Raw genomic sequence first — 26,836 nt, 5'->3', positions numbered from 1 at the left:
ATGAGGGCACATGGCAGTCTTTACATCACTACTGTGCCTTCATTGGCTGTGTTCCCCGCAAAGGAGTGTTTGATTGGTACAGATTGCTGCTACTCCAAATACAATTTTAAAAAATATGGTGCCGCACTGCTTTGCCAGCAGGGCCAGCTGGTTGATGGTGAGGAGGAGCTATTGCCATGCCACCGCCAGGTAAAATAAGGCGGAGGTGGCAGTGAAGGCAGAGGTGATGGGCGTCTGCGGCAGCAAGGAGCCCATCAGCAGCACTATCCTCCCTGTGTTGAGCAGAGAGATCTACTTGCGTTTGCTTAAATGTGAATAGAGTCCTCCATGCAGCCAGCAACCCTGCTTTATTGGGGGGGGGGGTCTCCATGAGCAATTTACTCAGAGCTGGCTGTGTTTGGAGGTTGCTACGGATATATGACGCTGAGGCCATCCAACAGCCACCCTGGAGCTTATCAGGGAAAAACTGGATTCCTGAGACTGCTTAAAGTCCGATTCTTTCCCTTAAGTCAGGTTCTCCATGCTATAGTTGCTGTGTGCCCCAACCCCCACATAGACTTCGGGTATGCTGGCCCTGCCCAGGGGTGTGCTTTTCACCATGACCCCGGTCAAGGGGTGTTTCCTGACCCTGTGTTTCCTAGCACAAGCCAATTAGTGTCTACTCAGAAGTAACTCCCATTGTGGTCAGTGAGGCTTGTCCCCTAAATGGAAATAACACTTTTAGAGAGCCGTAATGTCAAAGGTTCGAAGCTTCGATTGATCGCAGCAGGGCAGCTAGAACACTGTGCTCTGGAAAGGATTGCTTATTTCAGGAGGTAAGGGGCAGGGAGAGAGAGGAGGAAATTGTTTCTGTCCCCTCCTGTGTTTCCAAACACAAACCAATTAGTGTCTACTCAGAAGTAACTCCCATTGTGGTCAATGAGGTTTGTCCCCAGAATGCAGGGGAGCCTCTCTTATTCTCAAAGGAGAAAGGGGAGGGAGCCTGGAGGGGGGAGCCTCTCTTCTTGGTTGAGCAGCCCCTGCCTGTCAGATGACATTCACTCCAACCTCCCCCCCATACCTGGAAGTATGTTCTGTGAAGCGACTTTTACTGGTGAGATACACTCGCTCATGGAGCCCTGTGCAGAGCAAAGCCGGCTCCCTGAAAAATCCGGGTAAGCCACAATTGGCTTCTCCTTCTGTCTCCTTCCGTTGTCATGGAGATACCCCCCAGGTTCCCAATTGTGCAAACGGTTCTACTCACATTCAAGCAAATGCAAGTAAAAGCCCCTTGCAAACCTCCCTGCTCAATAAAAAGAGGTTGGAGACTTAAAGGATGGGGCCAGCATGGACAAGGATATTGGGGGCAGGACCAGTGCATGCAGACCTATACTTCTCATGCAAGTTAGTATACCCTATTCAGGCATAACCCCTGAATAGGGCGGGGTTCTTTTATTCAAAATTTACCAGTTGCGTAAATAGGCTACTACATGTTAAATCTATGTTATTATTAAAGTTGTAGGACTTGTAAAAGCAGAAACATGGACCTTAAACTACTCTCAGTTAGACCACAACTGAAACAACATTCTGGTTAAATGGCACCCAAGAAGGGGGCAGGGCAGACTCAGACTACTGGGTTTTGGAGGGTTATCTGCTAAATGTCGATGTCTGCAGCTGACGGAGAACAAAGAAACACAAGGACTCTGGATGTATGAGAATTTTGTTTCAGTTCACAATTCACTCAAAATGCCCTGTTCGCAACCCCGAATACAAATGGAAGCACCCGTTCTCTGAAAATGTTTGCAAATTCCCGAACTTGCATTCGCGTTTGCAAAATGTGCATTTTAAAAAGTGCACAACTTTAAAAGTGCACATCTTTTGAAAAATGTAGTTTTTCCTCTTTGAATGAACCCAAAACACAGGTTGCAAATGAGAATGGGAGCAAGCTGAACCGAGCTTTGAAGTGAAGTTCAGAGAATTTCAGCACGCTCAAGCATCCCTGGTTCTCCCATCCCTCACAAGGACTCTAGTAAAGTGGCTTTTAGGGAACAGTCCTATGCACGTTTAGGCAGAGAAGAGGCCTACAATTCCCAGCATTCCCCAGCCAGCATGCTGGCTGGGGAATGCTGGGAGTTGTAGGCCTTTTCTCTGCCTAAACATGCATAGGATTGCACCCCAGATGTAAGCTAAAGAAATGAGGAGGCGGAGGAACAGCAGCATAAGGGGGAAATAATGCCAAAGTAACAGATTTGCTCAAGTCATGCCAGGGATGGTCAAATCAGTTTATTTCTTGTCCATGCTGATTTCACGTGTATTCAATCATACATCTGTTCTGTCCAGTTTCCGTATCAGTCTGCAATTTAAACATACACACACACACACACGCACACACACTTTCAATATGCTTTTTCTTTTTGTATGCAATGTTTCCTCCCAAGACTTTCATATGCAATTTTTCAGCTGAGAGCTGCATCACAAAATTTGGAGGAGTGCACAGCCTGAAGGACAACTGTGTTCCAAATCGCGCATTAGCCTGGGAAATGCAAATGCAATCAATTTGCTTAAAAATGTGGACCCAACAACATTTCTCTAATTCTCTGATTAGGCTACCAGTTGACATGTTGATTGATTAATTTCCTAGCAGACACATCCTTAACCAGGATGAACCGCACATGAGGATTCATGAAAAGAAAAGACAAAAACCAACTCAAAATAGAGAGCTTTACACACAGCCATGAAAGCTAGTGCAGACACAACTGCAGCCAGCATTCAACCCCTGTAAATAACTACTCATCTGACTACTGTGCAGTGTAATGTATGGTGTTGGGAGCCATGCAAAATCAGAGGGGCTGAGTTCCATGATTAGAAAAACTTCAGGACATGTTCAGTGGAGCTTATATTATGGGTAATATTATAATGGGTGATACTATAGGATTGCAGCCTAAAGCACTATTTCCATATGATGGGACCAACGCAGAAGAGGAAAAAGACCTAGCTCTTTCCAAACAGAAAGGTAAAATTAACAGGGGGAAAATGTGGAGTGCCAACATCTGAAAAACTACAGCAGAAGGAAAGGTTATTTCTGCTCTGATTAACAGTTTGGCTAGAGTCTTTGCTGGCAGCAAGCTACATGGCTGTGGAGTACTCCTGTGTCAGTCCAGACTTTACCTCTCTATACATTATGCATGCCATTGATCATTTTCACTTAAACAGATCAATTCAATTCAAGCTCTGGTGGCGAGGAGTCCCTTTAATTACACTTTGTACGCAGCTTAAATAGTGAGCCATATCTAATTACAGAAAAGTTTAAAAAGTGAATCAAAACCATTGTCTAAGTGTCCTGAGGGAATTAATTTTCTCATCAGGTCCAGTATTTTATTGTTGGATAAATGCAACCCTAGTTGTATTAACTGTGTGTGTCTGTAAAGGCCCTAGCAAAATCTGAAAACCAGGTTTCGAGAACACATTTTCAGAGAAGTTGGTGAAGTTCTCCCAAGCTGGGTGAGTGGAATAAAGCAACCGGGAAGCCCGCCTTAAAAAGGAAGAGCACTTGATGAGCCCCTGAATTCTACTGTGGCTCACCCTTGATTTGCTCAGATAATTTATTTTATTTGTTACATTTATCTCTCTCTTTTTCCTCCAAGGAGCCCAAGGCGGTGTACATGGCCTCCTACTCTTCATTTTATCCTCACAACAACCCTGATGGGTAGGCTAGGCTGAGAGTCAATGACTGGCCCAAATTCACCCAGTGAGCTTCATGGCTGAGTGGGGACTTGAACATCATACCAGTGCTTCCCCACTCTCACTGGCTCCCTGACTGTACTGGGCTCAGTTCAAGGTGCTGGCTTTGACATTTCAAGGCCCTTCATGGCTTGGAACCAGATTGAAGATTGCCTCTTTCCAAATGTACCTACTCAGACTCTGACATCTGCTTTGGACCCCATAGTAGAATGCCCTCCTCTGAGAGGCTTGGTCTCTGGGGAGGGCATTCCACAGCTGGCATGCCACCACTGAAAAGGCCCTCTCTTCCATAGCCACCCGCCTCACCTCACTCAATGGAGACACTCAGAGGAGGCCCTCCAAAGGAGGTGTTCAATCTCTATATTTCCCCTTTGCAGCTAATGCCCACTTTCGAGGAGAGGTTTGTGCTGGGGAATAGGCACAGCATATGAAGTTCACCACCCCCACCGCAGCACTGTGATCCCAATCCAAATTCAGCTTCTGAGGCTGCTGTTAATGAAAAGAAATGACATCAGGAGATCTGATCATCGATCTCGCACATCCCATGTAGTTTCCCCCAAAGATTCCTCATCTTGTCCCTCTTAGACAATCTCAGGTTTCTGTCTTGTGATCTAGTAACTCGGTGCTTTGGGTTATTTAATGATACAGTGATAAGGAATCTCATAATTGTGGCAAGATTATCTCCTGCCCAGATGCTATTTCATTATTGACAGTGTTTATGCCAAGATGTATGCAGGAGGAACAGATCATATCATTATTACGGCTTTTAATGTTACACGTCAAAGCAGTTTCTTCTTATCACTTCTAAATCTACAGAGAAGGCTTCATTTAACCTGAAACAGTGACAGCATGAATAAGCATATGTTAACCTTCTGCATGACACTAAATCAGACTTCCCCAACCTGGTGTCCTCCAGATAACTTAGACTACAATTCCCATCACCCCAGCCACCATGGTTGGGGAAGGCTCCACTAAATGTTAAGTCCTCTCTGCAAGCTTCCTTTCCTTTTATTATAGGGAGAAGATGGAAGGATATGGTTAGGATAGAGGTGAAAGGAGTAGGTAGAGGAAACTGCAGGTGTGTAATATTTACAGTATTTATATACCGCTCCACATCAAAAGATTTTGGAGTGGTGAACAGCAAAGATAAAAGAATAAAACACCATGTTCAAACAGTTAAAACATTTTTAAAAGGCAAGTTCTAATAAGGCCAAATTTAATAAACCACGGCTGACCACTCAAGGAAGTTCTCTCGAAATAACAATGTCTTCAGGAGATGCCGGAAGGAACGTTGGTGCCTGCCTGCCCTCCAAAGGCAGGGAGTTCCACAGGAAGGGGGCCACCACACTGAAGGCTCTTTTCCTGGTGGGCTCCAGCCGGGCCATAGGTCCACGTGGAACCACCAGGAACATGCCTCTGATGATCTCAGTGACTGGGCAGGTTGGCAAGAAAGGAGGCGTTCTGTCAGGTATACTGGTCCCACGTTCTTTAGGGCTTTGTACACTAGTACTAATACCTTAAACCTGGCCCGGTAGCGAATAGGCAGCCAGTGCAGTTCCCTCAGCAAAGGAGGTGCACACTGAAAAGGGGCAGCTCCTGACAATTGTAGTGCACAGTTCATGGAAAGCAATAAAACTTTAAATAACAAAAACGAAGCAAGGTGCTGTTTGGGGAGAAGGCTCCATGTGTGCTAATGGAGAGCCACACATATGTAGAAGCTCATCAATATGCACACAGGACTCCAGAGACCATAAGTATAGCCTGTGGGAGCTGATGAAGTCAAATAAAGCTCATGGATGTACAGAAGGTACTCAGTCCGTGATTATTATTTGGTTCACTTTCAGCCACCTTTTCCTCCAGATCTCAAAGGAACTAACACAGGATTCTTTGACAGTCTCATATCTGTGCAGTGCTCTGAGCCAGATCTACTTTGCTACAGCAAGACAGGAGAAAGGCATCATGTACGTCCAAACTATTATGGCTTTCCCAAGACATGTCTCATGCACAGCTGGTGCAATCACTGCACCACATCATCGATTAGGACTCCATGTTTGGCTTGCATTGCTGGGCAATAAGTATGTCATCTATGGTGAGACTCCGCAAGGAACACTGGCCCTGTCAACGTTGTCACTTGAAACACCAAGCTGGAACATTTCCTGTCAAATAGGCCTACTTGCAAATACGGGCTCCTGGCTTCTGTTTCAAGCAGCAAGAGAAAAACACAGGAAGCTGCCTTATACCGAGTCTAAAGACTAGTCCATCTAGCCCAGTATTGTCAACACTGATTGGCAACAGATAGGGATATATGGATTGTGTAAAATCCATTCCATCTGTGTTTCGTGGATTGTCAGGCGCGTTTCATTCTGTTGTCTGCCCATTGGAAGGATCAGATTTTTTGTTTTCAGATTTGCGCAAATTTGCATTCTGTGACCTTCATTAAGTTAATTTCTCTAAAAGCACAATCGTATACATGTCTACTCAGAGATAAGTCCTGCAAGTTCAGTGGGACTTCACCCAGGTAAATGGGTACAGGAGTGTAGTCTGTAGAGATTCAAGTCTATGAAAACAATCAAGGAGATAGCCGACATAAATATAGCTCACTTGTGTGTTATTATGATTTATAAGCAAGTGATGGAATCAACAGACATTACTGGAAGAGCACATGCTTTGCATACATAAAGTTCCAGGGTTGTTCTCTGGCACGTCCAGATAAAAAAGCTGTCAGGTAGCAGGGCTGAGAAAGGTCTCTGCCTGAGAGCTTGAGGGGCTTCTAGCAGTCAAAGGAGCTGTTCACACAACATGCTAATCCACACTCAGTCATTGAGTGCAGGTTGTTTTGAACCATGGGTTGTCTGTTGAACATTGGGCTGCCGTGTTGTCTGAATGCAGCACGTTTTCCGCAGGGTGGGTTATCGTGTTGTCTGAATGTAGCCAGGGTGGCTTGTTAACCATGCAGTGTGGCTTGTTAACCACCCTGAACAACCCAACAACAAACCATGGGTTCTCAAGGTGGCTTTGAGAAAAATAACCCACACTGCATGGTTAACAAGCCACCATGGCTCCACTCAGACAATGAGATAACCCACAGTTCAACAAACAACCCACGGTGCAAAACAACTCACACTCAACCACTGAGTGTGGGTTAGCATGTTGTGTGAACAGCTCCAGAGTCTACAATAGTGAGTCTACAATACTGGGACCAGTGGTCTGAAGGTCAAGCTAGATGTGATTGACCCTTGCATGCTGGAGTTTTTTGTTTTTGTTTACTAAATGGGAGCTGTGGGAGACCCAATTCAGATCAGGACCATGGTATGGATGGAGAGGGGATTTATCCCCTACTGCAGGCCTGATCTGGATTTCATCCCCACCCTCAATAGCTGCTATTGGCCCCAGGGGGAAAGCTACCATTGGCACTAATATCAAAGGCAGCTATAAAGGATCCTGATCCAGATCGCGCTGCACCAGGGGTACAAGATTAAATCCCTTCTCCATCCCCCACGCCATGGTCCCCAGTCACATTGCTCTCCCCCAAGTGGCTGCTATTTAGCCACAATCAAGCATGGAATGGCCTATCAAGGGTTTAACATCACGTTTAGTTTATCCTGGCTTCAGCATAAGGCAGCATCCCATGTTTGCCCACAGCAGACCTGAGTTGTCAATTCCCAGACTCCCATGAAAAGCCAGAAGGCGACAATCCTTCCTGTGCTTATTCCGCAGACAGTGACCGCAAGCTGTGCAACTCGGTGGCCTTGTAGGCCCCTTCCAACCCCACTATTCTATGATACGTTCCATTAGCAGTTCTGCAAACCATTTAGTCTAGCTTTGGAGCTTAATGTAAGCCTGGGAGCTCTATTAGCTTAGAATTCTATAAATGATTAGCAGCAAAGATCCTAGCATGCTATGCATGTATATTACCAAAGTCAATTGGTAATTGATTTCCAATTGATTGGTAGAGTGATTTCTGTCATTTCAAACTGTAAAGGAACAAGAGGGCCATAATCCTACTTCGTGTTGTGCACAAATAATGATTAATGAAATAATGGTATCTACGAAGCATTCACTGGGCATAGGTTGCAATGAGGGGTGGATGGATTAGTCTTTTTCCAGACCCTGTCAGTTTTGCATGTGTTCATTGATAAATCTATTCCATCCCATTTCAGTATCAATTTGTAATTATGATTATAATTATTGCTATTACCATTTAAGGGTGCAATCCTATGGCCACTAGTCAGCAGCTAGATGGCCACAGGATAGGTCGGTTCCCTGAGAACTGACCTCCACCCCGTCCCGTGCTGCCTCATAGGCAGTGCGGATCAGCTCCACGCTCCGCACTTGTAAGAGGGGCATAGAGCAGTGAATACAGGGCATTCCTGGGGCCGAGCTGGGGTGGGGAAGGCAGCCGTGCCTTTCCAACACTTCCTATGCATTGTCTGGCGTCCCTCCCCCTGCTCCGACTTCCCGCAGCTAGATAGCTGAAATTGGCTGACTAGCCATGAATGCAGGGAGGCTAAAGTGTGGAGGGGAAGATCCCCTCCTCGCTGTTCCTGCCCTGCATTGGATAGGCGGTCACCTCCAAGTTTGGAGGTGGCCACCTATCCTGGTAGGATTGCACCCTAATGTATTTTTTAAAACATATGAACATTTGAATTATTTTTGCACAATTTTTTACCCTCAAATACACATGTGTGCCTTATAACTCCCCCCCCCCATGCATTTTATATGCATTTTGGTACATTTTTTGAGAGAACTGCACTGCAAAACATGGAAAAGTGTGAAAAATGAAGGATAATTCAGATCCATATCCAGGAAATGTGAATCAGAACAGTTCACTTAAAAATGCAGACCAAAAGAACTCCTCAGACATCCCTAGTTGCAACCCACATGCACATCCATTTATTTAAACCAGGGGTGGCCAAGCAGTGGCCTATAGGCAGAATCCATCCCTTCAGGACATTTTTATCTTGCCATGGATAACCCTGCCAAAGTTTAAATTAAGATACGGTTAAACAACAACATCAGGAAAAACAAAATAACAGCCCTCCCACAGTTTCACTCAAAAAGAAGATGCTTTCTAGATTCTGCACTTTAATTTTACATCTTTCTCATTTATTTTAAATGGAACATGTAAGTATTATATGACTACGTCTATCTGTGTGTTTATTAACTTTAGTCCGTTTAGCCAGTTTGGTTGTTTGTTTATTATTTAAGATATTTCTAGGTTGCCTTTCAGGGCAGAAGCCCTCCCAAGACAGCTTAAAACATTAAAATTCATATTTTTTTAAAAAAAAACATTCTGCCATGAACATCCCTGTGTTTTTTGAAGGCCTCAGTTTGTGAGCCAAAACACACCTCAGGTTCCTGGAACTGTCTGGAGAACAAAGTAGCTCTCAAGAACAGGTGCCCCAGTAAAAAAAACAATCTCCACTGCTGGTCGCATAAGTTATTAATTCACAGATACACCCCATGATCTATGCCAATCATGCCACAGTCACATTCACCTTCAATAATAAGCAATTTTGATAAACTCAGAACCTGGAAGTTGAACGATTTTGTTGCATAGCAAATAACTGTCTTATTTGTTAAACACCATATTGATGCCTTGTTCAAATTAAATAATATGCTAGATAGCACTGGACGCAGCAAAAGCGTATTTAAGGGGCATTATAATTAAGAAATCATATGAATTGTTTAAAAGATCTAAACAAGAAGAAATGCAACCAGAGCTACATCATAAACAAAATCAAGAAAAAGGAATCTATGATAGAATCTCATTTTTGTAAATCCCATTAGAGAAGACCAGCAAACTTTTCAAAACAAAATGGTTCAAATGGAGCAACAAACCATCAGATAAATTATTAACAAAAACATTGCAAGGAGAACAGAGAAAAGATGGATCCCGCCAATATCATATGTACGGGTGATAGCAAGAACAGCACAAAAGATTCAATTAGTTTTTGACCTAGATTCATCACAATGTCCTACTTCATCTTCAATTAAAGCATTATTCTCCAATATAAATTACCAAGATTTATCCATTCAGAACTAAACTCTCTTGAAGCAACTTTATCAGAACATGAAATACTCAATATCATGAAAAAATAAATACATAACAAATCCCCACATTTAGACAGCTTTACACCACAATACTACCATCTTTGTCTCAAATAATAAAGTCAATACACATTAAACTTTATCAGATTCACAGAGTGAAACAAAATAATCCTAATAGCAAAACCAGGCAAGGATCAAACATTACCTAGTTCATATTGACCCATTTCTTTACTAATAAAGACTTCAAAATCTGGTCCTCAGTCATCACAGAAATACTAAATTATGTGATAACAGTCCATATAGACAAAGAAGAAACAGGTTTTCTCAAAAACAGATCAATAAAAACTAATATTAAACATTTGATTGTACTGAAATTTCACAAAACAATTCCAAATAAACAGCAATCCTCTTTCTCGACTGAGAGAAAAAGCCTTTGATTGTATCCAATGGGACCATCTATATTAAGCATTTGATGAATGCAATATAGGAGGGCAATTTAAAATTGGATAACCTTGATGTACCAGAACCCAACAGCAACAGTTTTCATAAATAGCCTTCTTTCCTTACAATGTTCAATGCACCGAGGTGTACAGCAGGGCTGCTCTCTCTTCTTTTTGCTGCTTGCACTCTTTTTAGAACCTTTGGCTATAGCCATTAGATATGACAGCAAGATCCCAGGAGTACAGATTGAGCAGAAACCATCATACATATATCTTTCTATGACGTTGGTATAGCTTTGGTATAACTTATAAAGATTTTGTTACAATGCATCTGGATATACACTCAACCTTACTAAATCAGAATAGCTTGATACCAATCAATCTTACTAAATTCAGAATGGCTCCAATAGAACTGAAAGTTCAGTTGCTCTCAAGAAGCAATCTCCCATGAAAAGTTACATTGGAGTATTGATATATTCTTATTTAAAGATGGTGTGGATTATAATCATTAAAAAATATTTCTTTCAAAACCAAGAGATACTGGATCTCATTGCATTTATCATGGCTAAGGGGGGGGAGAGAAAAGTGTGTTTATCATGAGAAAAAATTTACAGTTCATCACTGTAATTTCCTATGCATGTGTGCACACAATTTACACAGAAATGACAACAATAATGTATGTAATACCTGTGCAGTTTGAGTGTAACAGTTCCATAAACAGTAGTAAATCCCAGAAGACGAACCCATCTTAGGAGAACACAGCGAAATACACTTGGCTCAAAGTACAAAATGACAACCTATAAAACAAAAAGGAGAGATACGGCAACTTCAGTTGAATAATCAGAAAGCACTTTCTGGTTCACAGCAGAACTGGACTGATACAGTATAGCAAAAGTATTCTTATAGAATACAAAAATGATATTGCTGTGGTGTGATATTGTGTCTTGCTATGATTATTTGAGTGAAATAGTGTTTTTTTACTCAGTGTTTTGTTACGCACTTGCTCTTTCCACCTTTTGTTTGTTCTGTTCTTCGTACAATACCGGACAGTCAGCTTTTCCAGCTTGCATCTTTTGGTAAAACTGTGGGATGGGGGTGCCGCCATGAAACTGTGCTGACACTGAAAGTAATGATTTCAGTTTGCATGTAAGTTCTATGCATGCCACCAAAACCTGATTTCACCTTGTTTGACTCCATGTTCGCATGGCATCATGAAACACAGACCTGCCACAAGGGCCACCCAGACGGTAATGGTACAGGAGCTAGAATGCGCACTGGATTTCAAAATGGCCTTTCTCTGCTTTCAGGCCCACATTAACTACATACGCATATGAAGGCTGATGACAGATTACTATAGCTTGAGTGGAACGCCTGCTGTGGCTCACACCCAGCCCCTTTTGACTAGATGTATATCCTTTTACAGAGAAAGCTTTCACAGAGCCTCTTGGCTACTGGCTCATTCCAGCGCCGCTGCCATGTAAAGCTGCTAGCAAGGGGAGGGGAGGCCAAAGGCTCCAAGTGGTGGCAGGGGCTGGGAGGGCAGGCAAGACATTAGCCTTGGTGGTCCTTGTTGGGGCATGTGGGCCCCGGAAAATGCCTCAACATGCTGAGTGGTGACCCTGGAAAGAACATTTCATAATCTGGTGCAACCACCGTGAAGGCCCTCTCCCCTGTTGCCATGTCGCTTCACTTCAGATAGTGGGGGCATCCAGAGGAGTGCCTCCGGTGAAGATTTCATTGTAAGGGGCATGACTATGCATCCCTCCCTTGTCACTGGAGCTCTTCATCCCAGCCAGTTGATGTTCGCATAAGGAGAAATATCCAAACTCTTCTGGATATTTGGAGCTACACTTTCCAAAACCCTGTTTCCCCCCCCCCCCCCGAGCTTATTATTGCATATTAAGATAACCTATGATATCTAAATTCAGGGAATGTAAAACAGCAGTCCATCCCATTCAATTATAACTGATTATGCAATACTACCTGATAAAAGACATAAAGCCCACTGTTTATAACATAAAATAAGCTCCCATGCTGATGTGTAGATATTTAGCAATAAACAAACTTGTTTCCAGTCTGATTCAATTAAGTGGTATATGCCTGCTTAACTTAAAATGAATGTTTTAATAAACTGTTTTGAAGGGGAAGTTATAACATCTCCCCTCTTGGATAATTTTTAAGCATGGCTTCTCTTTCACAGTCCTCATCATTTGTTTTCCCAAAATTGTCCATGTGGAATGAGAAGCTGCTGTTTGGATTACACAAACCTAAAAGTCCCATTGGGCGTGCAGAACTCGTTCCTTGGTTCTTTGCATGGTGGCATATCTATCTATCTATCTATCTATCTATCTATCTATCTATCACATTTGTATCCCGCCCTACTTCATTAAGCTCTCAGGGCAGCATACACATAAAATAAATTTAAACAGTTTAAAACAATAAATAATTTAAACAGCTAAAAACATATTAAACCATTCAACAAGCTAATAACAGTTAAAAAAAATCTAAAACAATAAAAGAGTTAAAACAGTGTGCAACTTTAAGGAACTCAATTAGCCCTCAAAGGCTTTGGTGAAAAGCCAAGTTTTAACTTGATGCCAAAATAAAACCAATGTCTGCACCAATCGGGCCTCCAAGGTGAGGGCATTCCACAACCAGGGTGCCACAGTAGAGAAGGCCCTCTCCCACATCCCATCATAGTGTATGTCTCGCAGAGGAGGGCTCCTCCAACAGATCTTAATCCTTGGGCAGGTCTCTATTTGTATATAATGTGCGAAGGGGATGTATGAACAATACAACTCAAATCCACTGAAAATTAGGGACAGGCAAATCTATTAATTTTGGTTTCACTCAGTTTCTCATTTTTCCAGTCTTAAGTTCAGTCCTGAACTTCAAGTTTTTTTTTTTAAGTTTGCAGAAAATTCATATACGTTTTTCTGTGCATTTCTCCTAATACATGCATTTTTGTACGCAATTTTGCCTTATATACACAAGTTTTTCAAGCAATTTTCCTAATATAATGCCCTTTTTATTTTCACTAATACAGGCCTTTTTTTTGTTTGCATTTTTCCTCAATGTTCACATTTTTGTATGCATTTTGGGGGGCTGGAGATCTCCATTGCAAAATTCAGATAACTGCAAATTTTGAGGGATAACTCACTTTTGGTTCGTGTATCAATTTGAATGTACAAAATTAGGTAAAGTGAGCTAAACAAATTTCTTCCCCCTCCCCACCAAAAATAACAACAGACATTTTTTCAGCTTGGTTTTTGTGAAATATGTTAGTTGGTTAACTTAAGACATTTTTAGTCATTCAAATACTATTAAAGCTTTCTGGTTACTTCAGATGTGTAAAGTTAATTACAGGAGAGTAAACTGTGGGAGAGGAGGAAAAAATCAAAGTGTGAAACTCTAATTACTTTTCTAGCTGTACTGTGGAGCAGGTATTAAAGGAAAAACAGTGTCCTTAAATGTCATTCCTCAGCTAATAAGTATCATAATAATTAACAGGTTTCTGAGGAAAGTGGCTTAAGGTCAGTTTCTTTTAAATTCTAAATAAAGCCACTGGATGAGATTTTCAAAAGCATCCTGTGGTGATTTCGGAGCACGTGTTCCCAAGTGGCATTCGCTTTAATTGGGGCCAACTTGCTAAGGCTCCTGGCACCCTGATCCTAAACAAACGATGGGAAACGAAGTCTCACAGACTTCAGTAGAACTTCCTTCCATGTGCTTGGCCCAGTAAAACAAGCGAACAAATAGCCAGGTGTACTGCAGTGCTCACAAGGAGCTCCTGTGCATATGGGCTTTCACATCCATTCAAGGGCAGAACAACTCTGCACATAAATCCCACTGGGTGCGCGCATCTCTTTCTTTGATTGAAGTGGACAAGGAGGGCTAAAACTCTCACTCATCAGAGTCCTGATACCTAAGAGGGATCACTGCTTCGCAAGAAGTATGTTTACATTTAGGGTATTAGGTGTTTCTGAAAATTCCAGCTGATGCTTTACTTGCCTTTTGTGCATGTAGTCTGCAAAATGTATATATATATATAGTTCATGTATATAGACCAGCCTTCCCCAACCTGGTACTCCCCAGATGTGCTGGGCTGCAACTCCCACCATTCCCAGCCAGCATGGGAATTGCAGTCCAAGACATCTGGAAGGCACTAGGTTGAGGAAGGCTGATATATTTATTTTATTACATGTATTACATGTCTATACTGCCCATAAGTCAAAGCTCTATATCGAGCTTATTCACATAGAGCTTGTATGCATATAGGATCTGTGCACAGGGCACAATCTACATATGGGGATGCTGAGTTGGGTGGTGCTATAATCCTGCTCTCACCACCAGCACCACACACACACACACACACACACACACATTTATTTATTTATTTGTTTATTTATTTATTTATTTATTTATTTACTGCATTTAAATCCTGCCTTTTTTCCTCCTTAAGGAGCCCAAGGCAGTGTACATAATCCTCCTCATCTCCATGTTGGCCTCACAACAACAACCCTGTGCAGTAAGTTGGGCCGAGAGTCTGTGACTGGCCCAAAGTCACCCAGTGAGCTTCCATGGCCAAGTGGGGACTAGAACCTGGATCTCCTGGCTCCTAGTCCAACACTCTAACCACTGCCCCACACTGGCTCGTCTGCCTGCCTGCCTGCCTGCCTGCCTGCCTGCCTGCCTGCCTGCCTGCCTATCTATCTATCTATCTATCTATCTATCTATCTATCTATCTATAGTGTATGCTGTTTCCAGTCATCTGAACAGGGTTATGGTATTAGAACTGTGCAGGAAGTAACTTTTGAGTCTCATTTGAAATGTAGGGTTGTTTTTTTAAAAAAAAAAAAGATACAGCAGACTTTACAGGAATGGATTGGGGCCAGGATGTGGTAATGGTTATGTTAAGAGAGACAACTGGCAATAGACAGTAGGAGAGCAAAAGCATAAGAAGATAAGAAAGGGTGACAGAAATGAAATACAAGATGCTTTTCATGTCGGCCTCATTAAAGACATTATAAGCAAGCCTCACAAGACGGTGCTTAAATCCTGGATGCCAAGATCAAATATTTATTTCAATCAAAGAGAGAAAAACAAAATTATCTAATAAAAAACTGTAGCATCAGCATGTTTCCACATGACCAAACTTGAGAAGATCTCTCCAAATTTCCCCAGGCCTCCTTCCTCCCATACGTTTCCTAACATATATTCTATGGCCAAAGGTGCCTTTGAGTATACTTTTGCCCATGTAAAGGAGAACAAAGACCTATGCTGAACTGCTCTAAAATCCTTGCATGCTGACAAGTGCAAGCGGAGAGTGTTAGGATTTAGCAGCCCAACAAATCAATAACACTTATGTTTTCTGTAGTGTTTTCCAGCACCATCTCTAATCCCCAAGATCTGCAGGCTAGAGGTGGTTAGGATGGGGCAGAGAGGAGCTATGGCAGGGGTGGGAGACTGCCTCAGAGGCCCTGGCTATGCACTGGAAAGCTCTACATGCATAGATCAACTGCCAGGGCATAGGGAGGTGGCAGTTAGATCCCTGGATCCAATTCCCCTCCATTCTCCCAGAAGGCCCCAGGATTGCACAGCTACACTAGCCTGGAGCTGGCACAGTGAATTTTCCCCAGTTGTCTTCACAGGGCAGGGGAACACTTTCAGAACATTGAGAACACTTCCCAAAGTAGACGACAACAAAACAGTCCCACACTGGGAATATGCAGACATTGGCAAGTCTTCAGGCACAACCCAATGCAAGATTCCTGTAGCAATCTGTTCCATGCTAAATATGTTGGGGAAAGTAAAGCAAAAACCGCCCAACCTTTGACATCTGTGCATAATGAACATCATCAAGCAGGATATAAAAACTAACTTCATTTACTAAAAAGCTGTATTGTTGATAATTCAATATTATTTACGAAGTTTTACTAAGAAATACTACGCACCATTCTTCTCATACATGAATTAATGCTAAACAGTACACTGAACAGTGACTGTTCACAGATTAGCTCAGAGTTATGAGTATTTTTATTTATTTATATGATGCTCCTATGCTATTTATTTTTTATTAATTTAGTAACAAAGTTTATACACCGCCCAATAACAGACTTGCTAATAATTTGGGGAGGAGAGCAATGCCAAAGCAAAAACAAAGCAAATGATCAAATAATTCCAATTCAAATGTGCTATTGCATATACGAACTATAAAGAAGGGCTGTAGCTCAATGGCTTTGCATGCGGAAGGTCCCCAGGTTCAATATCCGGCATCTCCAGGTAGGGCTAAGAAAGAATCCTGCCTGAAACCCTGGAGAGCCGCTGCCAGTCAGTGAAGACCAACCTTCCCCAATCTGCTGCTCCCAGATGTGTTGGACTACAACTCCCAGAATCCCCCACCCAACCGTGCAGATCTCAATACCAAGGCAGGTTCATAGCGAGATGAGCCGCTTTGAAACAAAAATGAGCTGGCAGATAGAAGAGCTTAAAAGCACATTAAAAGTACTTTAGAATCCTGAGCAAATAAAAAGTTTGTTGCTAGCACCTAAAACAGGGGGGAAGCCCTAATGCCAGGAAACCATCAAACAATTGGTTGTTGAGGGAAATGGGTGGAGGCAGCAGAAGGGGGCATGGCTCTCTGAGCAACCTCAGAGGGCCAGAATAGGAGCCCTGGAGGGCTACATTGGAGGGCTCCTGAGCCTGAGGTTCCCCACCCCTGACCTAAAAGAAAGCAATGTTGGTGCAAGATGGGCCTCCCAGGGGAGAACACTCCATAGTCACAGTACCATAGACAAAAATGGCCTCTCTCTAGTTGCAACTCACCTCACTTCTGACAGGGAAGACATGCAGAGCACGGTTCCCCAATCTTTTTCGGGCTGGTAGGCACATTTGGAATTATGAGGGCACATTGTGGGCACTCTCACAAAATGACTGCCATGGGGCAACACGATTGTCCATTCATAAATTGGCAGCTAGCATAAGCATGGCTGGTCACAAATCACTCACTTCCCAGAAGGCAAACTGGTGAGAGTAAGAGAAAAGTAACTTGCCCAAGAACCTAAAGTACAAGGCAGAGGTGGGGGTCCACCCTTTGAACTCAAACAAAGATCGACACTGGAGGGCAGCACGTCACTTTGCAGCATGCCAACCTCCCAGTTAGGTTTTCTGAATTACAAAAATCTTAAAAATAAAATAAAAATTAGGAGGGAGGGGGAGCCTGGTGGGCACCAAGGGCGGTGTCTGTGGGCACACTGGTGCCCATGAGCACCATGTTGGAGACCTCAGGAGTGGAGCATCAGCAGATTACCTATGAGTAGGGATGTACGAACTGTGTAAAATCCGCTCCATCAGTGTTCTGTGGATTGTCAGATGCCTTTTGTTCTGTCATCCGCCCACAGACGGATGCGAATATTTTTTTCGTCATGCAGAAAAATACGCAAATAATTACGAAAGTATTTATGTAAGTATTTACATAATTTACCTCAGTACGTAACATTTAGCGTATTGTCCCCCATTCCATTCAACATTTCCTCAGCAGAAACATAGTATTTTCCTACGAATTTATATGCATAAATTTCGGGAAAGTAAAAAAATCATCCGAAAGTCCACGGACTCCACACAGCCTGAGGGAGGCGCTCCGCAGCGGATTCCACAGGTCAGATTCTTAGGAAACTGAACTTATTTTAGTTCATCTCGCATTTCTCCAGCATCCCCACCTATGAGCAGGGGTGGGCTGGTATGGAAATAGGCACTTCTTCAGGGATCTTACATATGCAAAGCACTACCCTTGAATGATACCCCCAGACACTGCAGTTTACTGGATGCTCCTTTTGTTCTTCCTGTTTTTCCATGCAACTCTCTGGGCCCAGAACCATGTTATGCTAGAAATAAGCTAAGGTGGTTAGCAATGCCTTTCCTTCACATGTTCCAGAAAAGCCATCTGTTCTCTAAGGTAGGTGTTCTAACCAAACAACACAGTATCATTCTTTTTCTGCATTGTTCCACAGTGTACCCACGTACAACAAAAATAGCAGTGTGTTCTGAAAATCCAGTGTCTATATATGTTGTTTCACTGTGCAGGGGATGGGGCAAATCTCGTCAATTTGCCTGCATTATAATAAATAGTGGGAGGACAACAGGTTCTTTGAGTTTGCCTTTTGAATATATATTCTGTTTTCTGTACATATATACATATTCAGGAAGAGGGCCTTTTCTGCTGTGGCACCCCGGCTGTGGAATGAGCTCCCTAGTGAGGTTCACCTGGCACCTACATTGTACTCTTTCCAGTGCCAGGTGAAGACCTTTTTATTCTCCCAGTATTTTAGCTTTTCTAAAATCTTTCATAATCTTCATAATCTTTTAGCTCTGGTGTTTTAAATCTGTTTTTTAAATCTCTACGTTGCTGCTATGTTTTATTCTGGTTGTATTGTTATACTGTGGTTTTAAGCATTCATATTTTCTATTGTTTTACGCTACACGCTGTGGTTTTAATTTTTGTGAACCTTCCAGAGAGCTTCAGCTATTGGGTGGTATAGAAACGAAATAATAAATAAATAAATTATTGATATTCTCCTGGCTGCATTTGGATGATACAGTAAACTATGGTTTAGTGTGGCAGGAATGAGCCTAACCTCTCCACAGCCTTGCACGCTCCCCCTCTCATCTCTTTTCCTGGGGCAGTTATGAGGAGGGGACCAGAAGCTTTCACTTCCATTTTTGATTAACCACGGTTTAGTGTTATGTCCAAACCCAAACTGTGGTTAATCTTAACTATGGTTCCTTTAAAAAAACAGCTTAATAAACCATGGTCTGAAGTTGGCTTGTTTCAAACAAACTATATTTAACAGCATTTCAGAATCAGATGTAATGCTAAACTGTAGTTAATCAAAAATGGAAGTGACAACTTCCAAACTCCTCCTCTTAGCCGGGCCAGACAGAAGGGGAAAGCATGCGGGCCCAAGGGGAGGCTTGGTTCATTTCCATCCTGATAACCATAGTTTTTCATGACCTCTGAATACAACCTTTGTCTCCAAAGAACAGTAGACAGATGCTGTAGTTTTGGCATCAACTGAACCCTTTTCAAGGAAAAGGAGAGAGAGGATGCACAAAATTTACAAATTATTTTTCACAACTAAAATTTACAAATTATTTTTCACAAGCTAATAAATAGGACTGTAAATAAGAAAAGATCAAGGTTTCCCTACTGGGATGCTCAAAGGGAGGCTGCAGTGACAACCTCTTGAATTCTGAAGGCCTATTGGCTAGGGAAAGTGGAAGGCAAAAGGAAGAGGGGCCAACCAAGGGCAAGGTGGATGGATGATATTCTGGAGGTGACGGACTCGACCTTGGGGGAGCTGGGGGTGGCGACGGCCGACAGGAAGCTCTGGCGTGGGCTGGTCCATGCAGTCACGAAGAGTCGGAAGCAACTGAGCGAATAAACAACAACAACAACATTGGCCTAGATGGGAAGTGGGACAGATAGAGGAAGTGTGTGTTGGAGGGAACCGTGAGTACTTCTGTGTATCAGTTAGGCAGGTGAAAGGTATTGCAGGAGGATATAGACTATGAAATAACAAGTATTTATAAGTAGTGAGTGCATGTGATATCATAAGTCATCACTTTCTTACTGGCATATGCTTCACTATCCCAGTTTACTAGGAACAGTCCCTATTTCTAGTACCTGCCTCTGGAAATCACTGCCCTATTTGTCTGTTTTTCCACTGGGGGAGCAGTTGCGTGCGTGCGTGCGGACAGAGAGAGAGAGAGAGAGAGAGAGAGAGAGAGTCAGCATATATAGTCACAGCACAGACCTGCCCTACAAGTTTTTCAAATTTCAGCTTCCCTGCCCATAGAAGTTGCATCTGTGTATGCAATGCAAATACACACACATGGTCACAAAACACCAGTGCGCTGCTTCCCTCTTAGCCACCATTCATTATCCACCTCCTTCATGTGTTTCAGGTGCTGCTTGTCTACAATTCATGTCACAATGGCTTGTTATAAGTAATGATCTATAAACCATTCTTAATTTGTTTAAAAAGGGGAAAGTTGTGCTAAGTCTACCATTCTTCAAGAAACTCATGCAGGACAGGCTATTCCAAAGTAAATTATGACTGTGGACGACTGGGGGTGGGTTGAAGAATCTTCAGGCAGTGATCTTTTGTGTGGGGCTAGGGGTATGTAGAGGTCCTCCAACAGATGAGAACAAGGTCACAAGTACCGGATGCATAGCTTAAAAAGGTAAAGGTGTCCCCAACCAGTCGTGTCCGACTCTAGGGTGCGGTGCTCATCCCCGTTTCTAAGCCGAAGATCCAGCGCTGTCCGAAGACGCTTCCATGGTCATGTGGCCGGCATGACTGAACACCGAGGTGCACGGAACGCTGTTACCTTTCCCACCAAGGCGGTACCTATTTATCTATTTGCAATTTCTTGCTTTCAAACTGCTAGGTTGGTAGAAGCTGGGACTGAAGACGGGAGCTCACTCCGTCACGCAGCACTCGGGTCTCGAACTGCTGACCTGCCGACCTTCCAGTCTGCAGTTCAGCATCTTAACCACTAAGCCACCGCGGTCCCTAAGCCATCGCGGTCCCTTAGTCCCTTAGTATCCTGTATTTTACCCTTTAAGAACAAAACAGTGTAACTCACCGGGAAATAAAGAAGCAGCGACCCAAACAGGATAGTCTCCAAGAGAATGAGACCTGATGCCCTGATGCTCTAGAACAAAAACAAACAGGTACAAGAAATTAGAGTGACATGACCATTCCCTTATTTCTAGCATATATTTATAGCAGAAACATTCAGATGTCTGAAATTCAAATGGTTACACTGATGGACTATAAACAAGTTCAATACATTTTATTGTTGTTCTTGTTGTTCAGCACAAGACAGAATCCTGACCATCAATCTGATTTGCAAATCAATTAATCTAGACAGTGAATATTAGGATTTAAACTGCTTTCAATCCTAGTTCATATATCTGCTTACAAGTAGGTTCCCATATTTACTACGATTTACTACCTAGCTGCTATGCTTAGAAAGCAATCCTATACTTAGAAAATAATCCTAGCCAGTGTCCCGGGGCCACCAGATTGTTCGGAAAAGCCCCACCGAAGTCTTCATCACAGCTCCAACCTCAAAGGGGTTTTCCCAACATTGGAGCCGCCCTCCTGGCTCTGCCCAGCCACCATGGAGGTTTCCACAGGGGCTCCCTCTATGAGGGCAGAACTCCATCCTCAAGAAGGAGGGGGGAATAGACATGCAGGGGTGTGTGGCTGTGGACAAAGGGAGGGGCCATGGATCCAAAGGATCCACTGTCCTCTCACTCTCACCCCCCAACCGCCCCCCCAACACAGAGGGGAAGTTAGGTCAGCTGTGACGTTTGTCTAACTGAATTTTCTGTGTTGGGGGAGTGGAAGAGGCAAAAAATGCCTCCACTGTTTTTTTTCTGGGGACAAGTGTGGAAGTCTCCAAGATCAGAGCAGTTCATCGTTTGGGTTCCTCTCCCATAGGATTGCGCTATTACAGTGGCAGCATTAGCCCCACTGATATCAATGTAAGAAAAGCCAGTGTCAATGGAAGTGCTCCCCATTTTATGTAGTTTATTACTGCTACACAGAGAATACTTAAACCTATTTCACCTCCATGATGAAACCCAAGGGCAGCAGCATGCACGTCTCCTATGATGATTCAAACAGATAACTAAGGTCGACAGGGACTGTAAATGCCCTGTAGCTTGATTCTTTGCAATGGGCATATGAGTATCCTAGGAGGTAATGGTAATTTCCCCTCTAGGATTGATTGATTGATTGATTTGAAGTATTTATAAATCCCATTTCTACCCACCAGGGCTTTCAAAGCAATGTACAATTTAAACCAATATATATAACAATACAATAAAATCACAACAGAATAAAAACAGAAACAACGGAGTCTTGAAAACTGGCTAAAACCAGTGTTTAAAATCCATCAAAGACCTGGTAAAACAGTACAGCTTTTACTGCCTGTCTAAAACTCAGTAAGAGGCAGTTCCATAGTTGGGGTGCTGCTACTGAAAACGCTCTGTCTCATGTATGCACTTGGTGGTGGGACATACAGCAGGACCTCTGATGAAGATTGCAAATTACGGGCAGGCCCATATGGGAGGAGGTGGTCTTTCAGATATTCTGGCCCCCTGCTCCTAATTTGGGACAATAAAGCCGCTATCTATTCTAATCATATCCCAAGCTCTTACTTAAAGCTGCACTGCTGATACTGTGAGTTTCAGCTCTCACCTTCCATGTCGGCTTGCATATGTTCTGATCAGTTTAATCATAAATGCTGTGCATTATTTAATCTCTTCAACAATATGAGCAATTAAGATTCCTTTGCAAGAGGACACAAGGTGGTAGTTCTAACCAGAGCTTTTGACATTCACATATGGCAACATGATTGTCTTAATATTTCTGCCTTACATTTTCATAGCATTATGCACAAACAGCATAAATAATGTATCTACAAATGGCCAATAAAAGCCACTGGCCAATGGACCATTTCGGACAACAAATTTTTTTGCTGGATTCCCAACAATCAATAACTGCTGAAGTCATTGCACAGAAGTTGGGTAGATAGTAAATATTATTGGCCAGGACTGAAAATACTACGTCTAGTGTTCTGCATATGCAGAGAAACTTTAGCTGGCCTGTCCCAGCAGCAGTGCCATAGTAGAGGGTGCTCTGGCGAAGCACCAGATGAGATGCAAGACACTTCCACCCAAAGTAGAACACTGGCCACAAATTTTGGGGTGCAAGCAAGTTAGGGTGGCCATGTGTCCTCTTTTACAAAGCACAGTCCTCTATTTTGAAGGCATCCTCTATCTGAAGGGCTGTCCAGCCCAAGTCCAGGATGAAGATGAAGAACCCTCAGAAGGAAGAGCTGGGCACCGAAGCTGCCCATCAACAGCACCTGGACAGCAGACTGCACAAGGCACACAGGTCACCTGGTCACAGCCTTCCACACTATGGCAAAATGTGCTGTATTTCTATTTAAACTTTAATAATTATTTCTAAATTAACATTATGTATAAATTAGTATATGCAATCTTAATACAAATCTGCATCCTCTTTTGTCCTCTTTTTCAGTGATGCATGCCCTACGTTTTGGTGATTCACAAGTGGCCACCCTAAAGGAATTGCTTTGCACACTCACATGGGACTCTCTGTATCCCAACCATAATGTTTTTACACACTGGAGGGATCCATGATGTGGATTTTGTGCACAAATAACTATTATTTTCAATCTTGAAGCTGACTAGAAATAAATTGGCTGGAAGGGAGGAGGTTTGAGGGGGGGAGGTGAGAGAAGGGTTTAATAGCCTCATCCCATCTATTGCTTCTCCACTTAAAATTGCGTGCGCACGCGTGCACACACACACATGCAGGCTGCTTGCAATGAGTTTGCCGTGCTCCATATTCTAAGACCCCATACTATAGCTTTAAACTTCTAAATCTGTATGTGTTTTATGCTGTATTTTGTGGTTTTCATTATTGTGAACTGCCCAGAGAGCTTCAGTTATTGGGCAGTATGAAATGTAATAAATGAATTAATTAAAAATGCTCCATATTCTAAGACCCCAGTCACAGCTGTAATGTATAGTTTGACTGTACCCTCAACACATGTTCCCACAAATGCCAGAAAAAGGAAACACTGCTAGTTTTAGGGCAAATTACCTCCTAATGCTCCATTATCTTCCAGCAGCAAGTTGAATGGGTCACAGTGATTGCAGCGTGCCCAGGGATTAATCAGTTGCAAATGAAGCCTTATTTCCCACCTCCGAAACAAGCACATTTAGGAGCACTGAGCCATCCTACAACAGCAGCAGTTTTGAACAATGAAGTACCTCTAAAACACCCTGCTAATGCTTGTATTTCAGCTACGGCTGTTGACCTATTTCCAATAACTGGCTTCCTTGTTTTTAACAAATTAACCAATCAGCATATTTAAATACAGCTTAAAGGGATATTTAATTAAGATATATATCTCTAGGCTGCTAGACTGATACTGGAAAAGTCATCATAAATAAGCACAATGTATGTTTGTTTTCAATCAGACAAACTACTCTACTTCCAAACAAGCCCTGGGACCCTTGCTTACTACTAGACAGTTACCCAGTAGCTGACATAGCCAGCCCATCACAGTTCCAAATCTAGGGAAATTCACCCCAAGAATATCAACCCTTCCTTTTTAAATGCCCGAAAACCCTCTTTGGGAAGCGTAACTGCACGCTGCTTTAGGATGCTCGGTTTCCTCTTTGCATCTCCGGTAATGATTTTAACTATTTTGGCTTGCAGCATCAGAGGACATGAAATTTATGATTACTGGCATTTTGAAATGTCTGTAATTTGTAGAAGGTGAATTGGAAGACTACTTGTTCCTGCTGCTTCTTTTTCTTTACCTCTCCTCCTACATAATCTAAGCAATCAGCACAGCATACCTCAATGTATAAGAAGTGGTCAGGGGAAAACCTAACCTGAAAGGGTTGACATTCCCCAGTGAATTATGTACTCTTGGTTGTCATTCAGTTATTTCTGCTGGGACTACTCTGCTGGGACTACTACAGCTTCTTGTGCTAGGTAGAAATCTGCATTTCTTCCACCCGGGAGGATCATTATATATCTCTTTGCTGAAATGGTGCAGCTGTCTTTGGGCAACGCTGTTTCCCACAGGCTGACAAACCGAGCCATTTCTTTGGTGTAATGAAGCTTGTCATAAATGTCAAAATATTTCCATGTTACCCTCTCTCATGGTTATACTTGTGCTAGAAAACTACCATTAATGACGGTACATGTAGCATACATATAGGCACATGATTAGGAAAACCTTGGCATAAATGCCTGTAATTGATTCATCACCATCATCCTAATTATTACTACTACTACAATTATATCCCACCTTTTTCCTCTTGCAAGGAACTCAAGATGGCTTACATAGCCCTCCTCCTCTCTATTTTATCCTCACAACAATCCTGTGAGGTAGGTTAGGTTGAGAGTCAGGAACTAGCTCAGAGTCGCCTAGTGAGTTTCATGGCCAAGTGGGGACTAGAACCCAAATCTGAGTCCCAGTCCAACACTCCAACCACTGCAACACACTGGATCTTTAATGGCTCGAGCTTAAGTGCTGGAGAAAAAGATATCAAGATTTAGTGCTAGGTCCTTTCAGGTGGTGAAGGATACCCTATAATCTGCAGGGAACACTGTAAAGAGGAAAAGGCTATGTGAAGTTATGAAGCAATATAAGTAATTATCAACTTCTTGGAATAATATTAGGCATGACTGTTAAATAGAAATATGTATAAAATATGACATCATCCTCATCATCTAAAACACTTTTTTGAACTGCAAAAGGGGCACTAGGGTGAGTAGTATAGGCCCCACTCCCCCTGTGGCCTTACCATCATGCAGTTTCTCCCCTTGAAGGGGTTTCTCTCCAGTGGAATTCCATTACCGGACATAACCGGGTGAAAAGAGCCATGGGAAAGGCGCTGGCTGGGGGATGCTGGGAGTTGTAGGATTTTTTTTTCAGTCTAAACATGCATAAGATTGCTGCCTTAACTGAGGTTCTCAAGAAGCCTTCAAAGGCAGCCTCACATAAAATGCATTGCAGGACTCTAATCTGAAGGTTATCAGAGCATGAATCATAGTAGCCAGGCCACCTCTGTCCAGAAGTGGTCTCAGGTGGCACATCAGCCAAAGCTGGTGAAAGGTACTTGTATAAGATGTCTGAGGGCTCATAAAAGCCTGTCTCAATTTATAGGCAAGCTTTTAAAGCTCCCAAATTCTTCTCCAGCTCAGATCAAAATTAGCTTTCAGCTGGTTACGGAAAAGCAGGCAAGGCTTACAAGAGTTGTTTTGCTTTTCTCTTGTCTGTCTTCAGATCATATATAGAATTTACTGCTGATTTCTGTGGTTGGCAGTATAAAGATGGAACTAATTCAAGATAGCTTTTAGCATAATATATTGATGACAAAATCTAAAGAGTAAAAACATGGGAAATACGGTTTTAACATGCCAAATATGAAGTCATTAAACAGGAATGATTCAGTTTTATTTAATAGAAGGCTCTATAACTGATGTTAACAGTTAGACGGGCTGGTATATATATCATCATAGTAAAGCCAGAGTGATTTCATAAAGTAGAAACCACATGCTTCAAACGTCTGTGTAATGTAGGAAACGCTCAACAAGCAAACCAACATTAAGGGTGTACACCTGGAAGTAATTCAATTAATAGCAATGGGTTGGATCCAAACTTAGTCATACTTGGAATAGACCTTTGGAATCAGTGGAATATAAGTTAGCCATGACTGATTTAAGACCCCTTCATTTCAGTGTAGGTTGGCCACTTACACATTGCCAAAAAAGAGGAGATGTGTCACTACAAAAGGACTACCAAAATTTTACATAAAATGAACATATGCTAATTCATATGTAGATATCGCACATGTAGAAATCATGACTATAATTTAAATAGAAATACAATACATCTCACCATAGTGAGGGGGGCCATGACTAGGTGATCTGTGCACCTACTCGGTCTGCTGGCCAGGGCAGTAACCTATCACATTAGGAGGACCCATCAAAACTTAAAGT

General features: G+C 42.6%; 1 protein-coding gene across 1 annotated transcript in view; it reads right to left on the bottom strand.

Annotated features, from left to right (window-relative positions):
* GPR158 (G protein-coupled receptor 158) overlaps window positions 1–26,836 on the bottom strand; it is a 194,101-nt gene that overhangs the window by 50,825 nt on the left and 116,440 nt on the right. The window contains exons 5-6 of the mRNA XM_084860483.1: window positions 20,859–20,927; window positions 10,899–11,008 (exon numbers count right to left, since the gene is read on the bottom strand). Of these exons, the coding sequence (XP_084716609.1) occupies window positions 10,899–11,008; window positions 20,859–20,927 (179 nt within the window). The remainder of the gene's footprint in view (window positions 1–10,898; window positions 11,009–20,858; window positions 20,928–26,836) is intronic.

The sequence above is a fragment of the Heloderma suspectum genome, chromosome 5, assembly GCF_057233095.1.
Source record: "Heloderma suspectum isolate Gila_16-S chromosome 5, 16-S_ref, whole genome shotgun sequence".
Taxonomy (NCBI): Eukaryota; Metazoa; Chordata; class Lepidosauria; order Squamata; family Helodermatidae; genus Heloderma; species Heloderma suspectum.
This window is presented reverse-complemented; position numbering and strand designations above follow the sequence as displayed.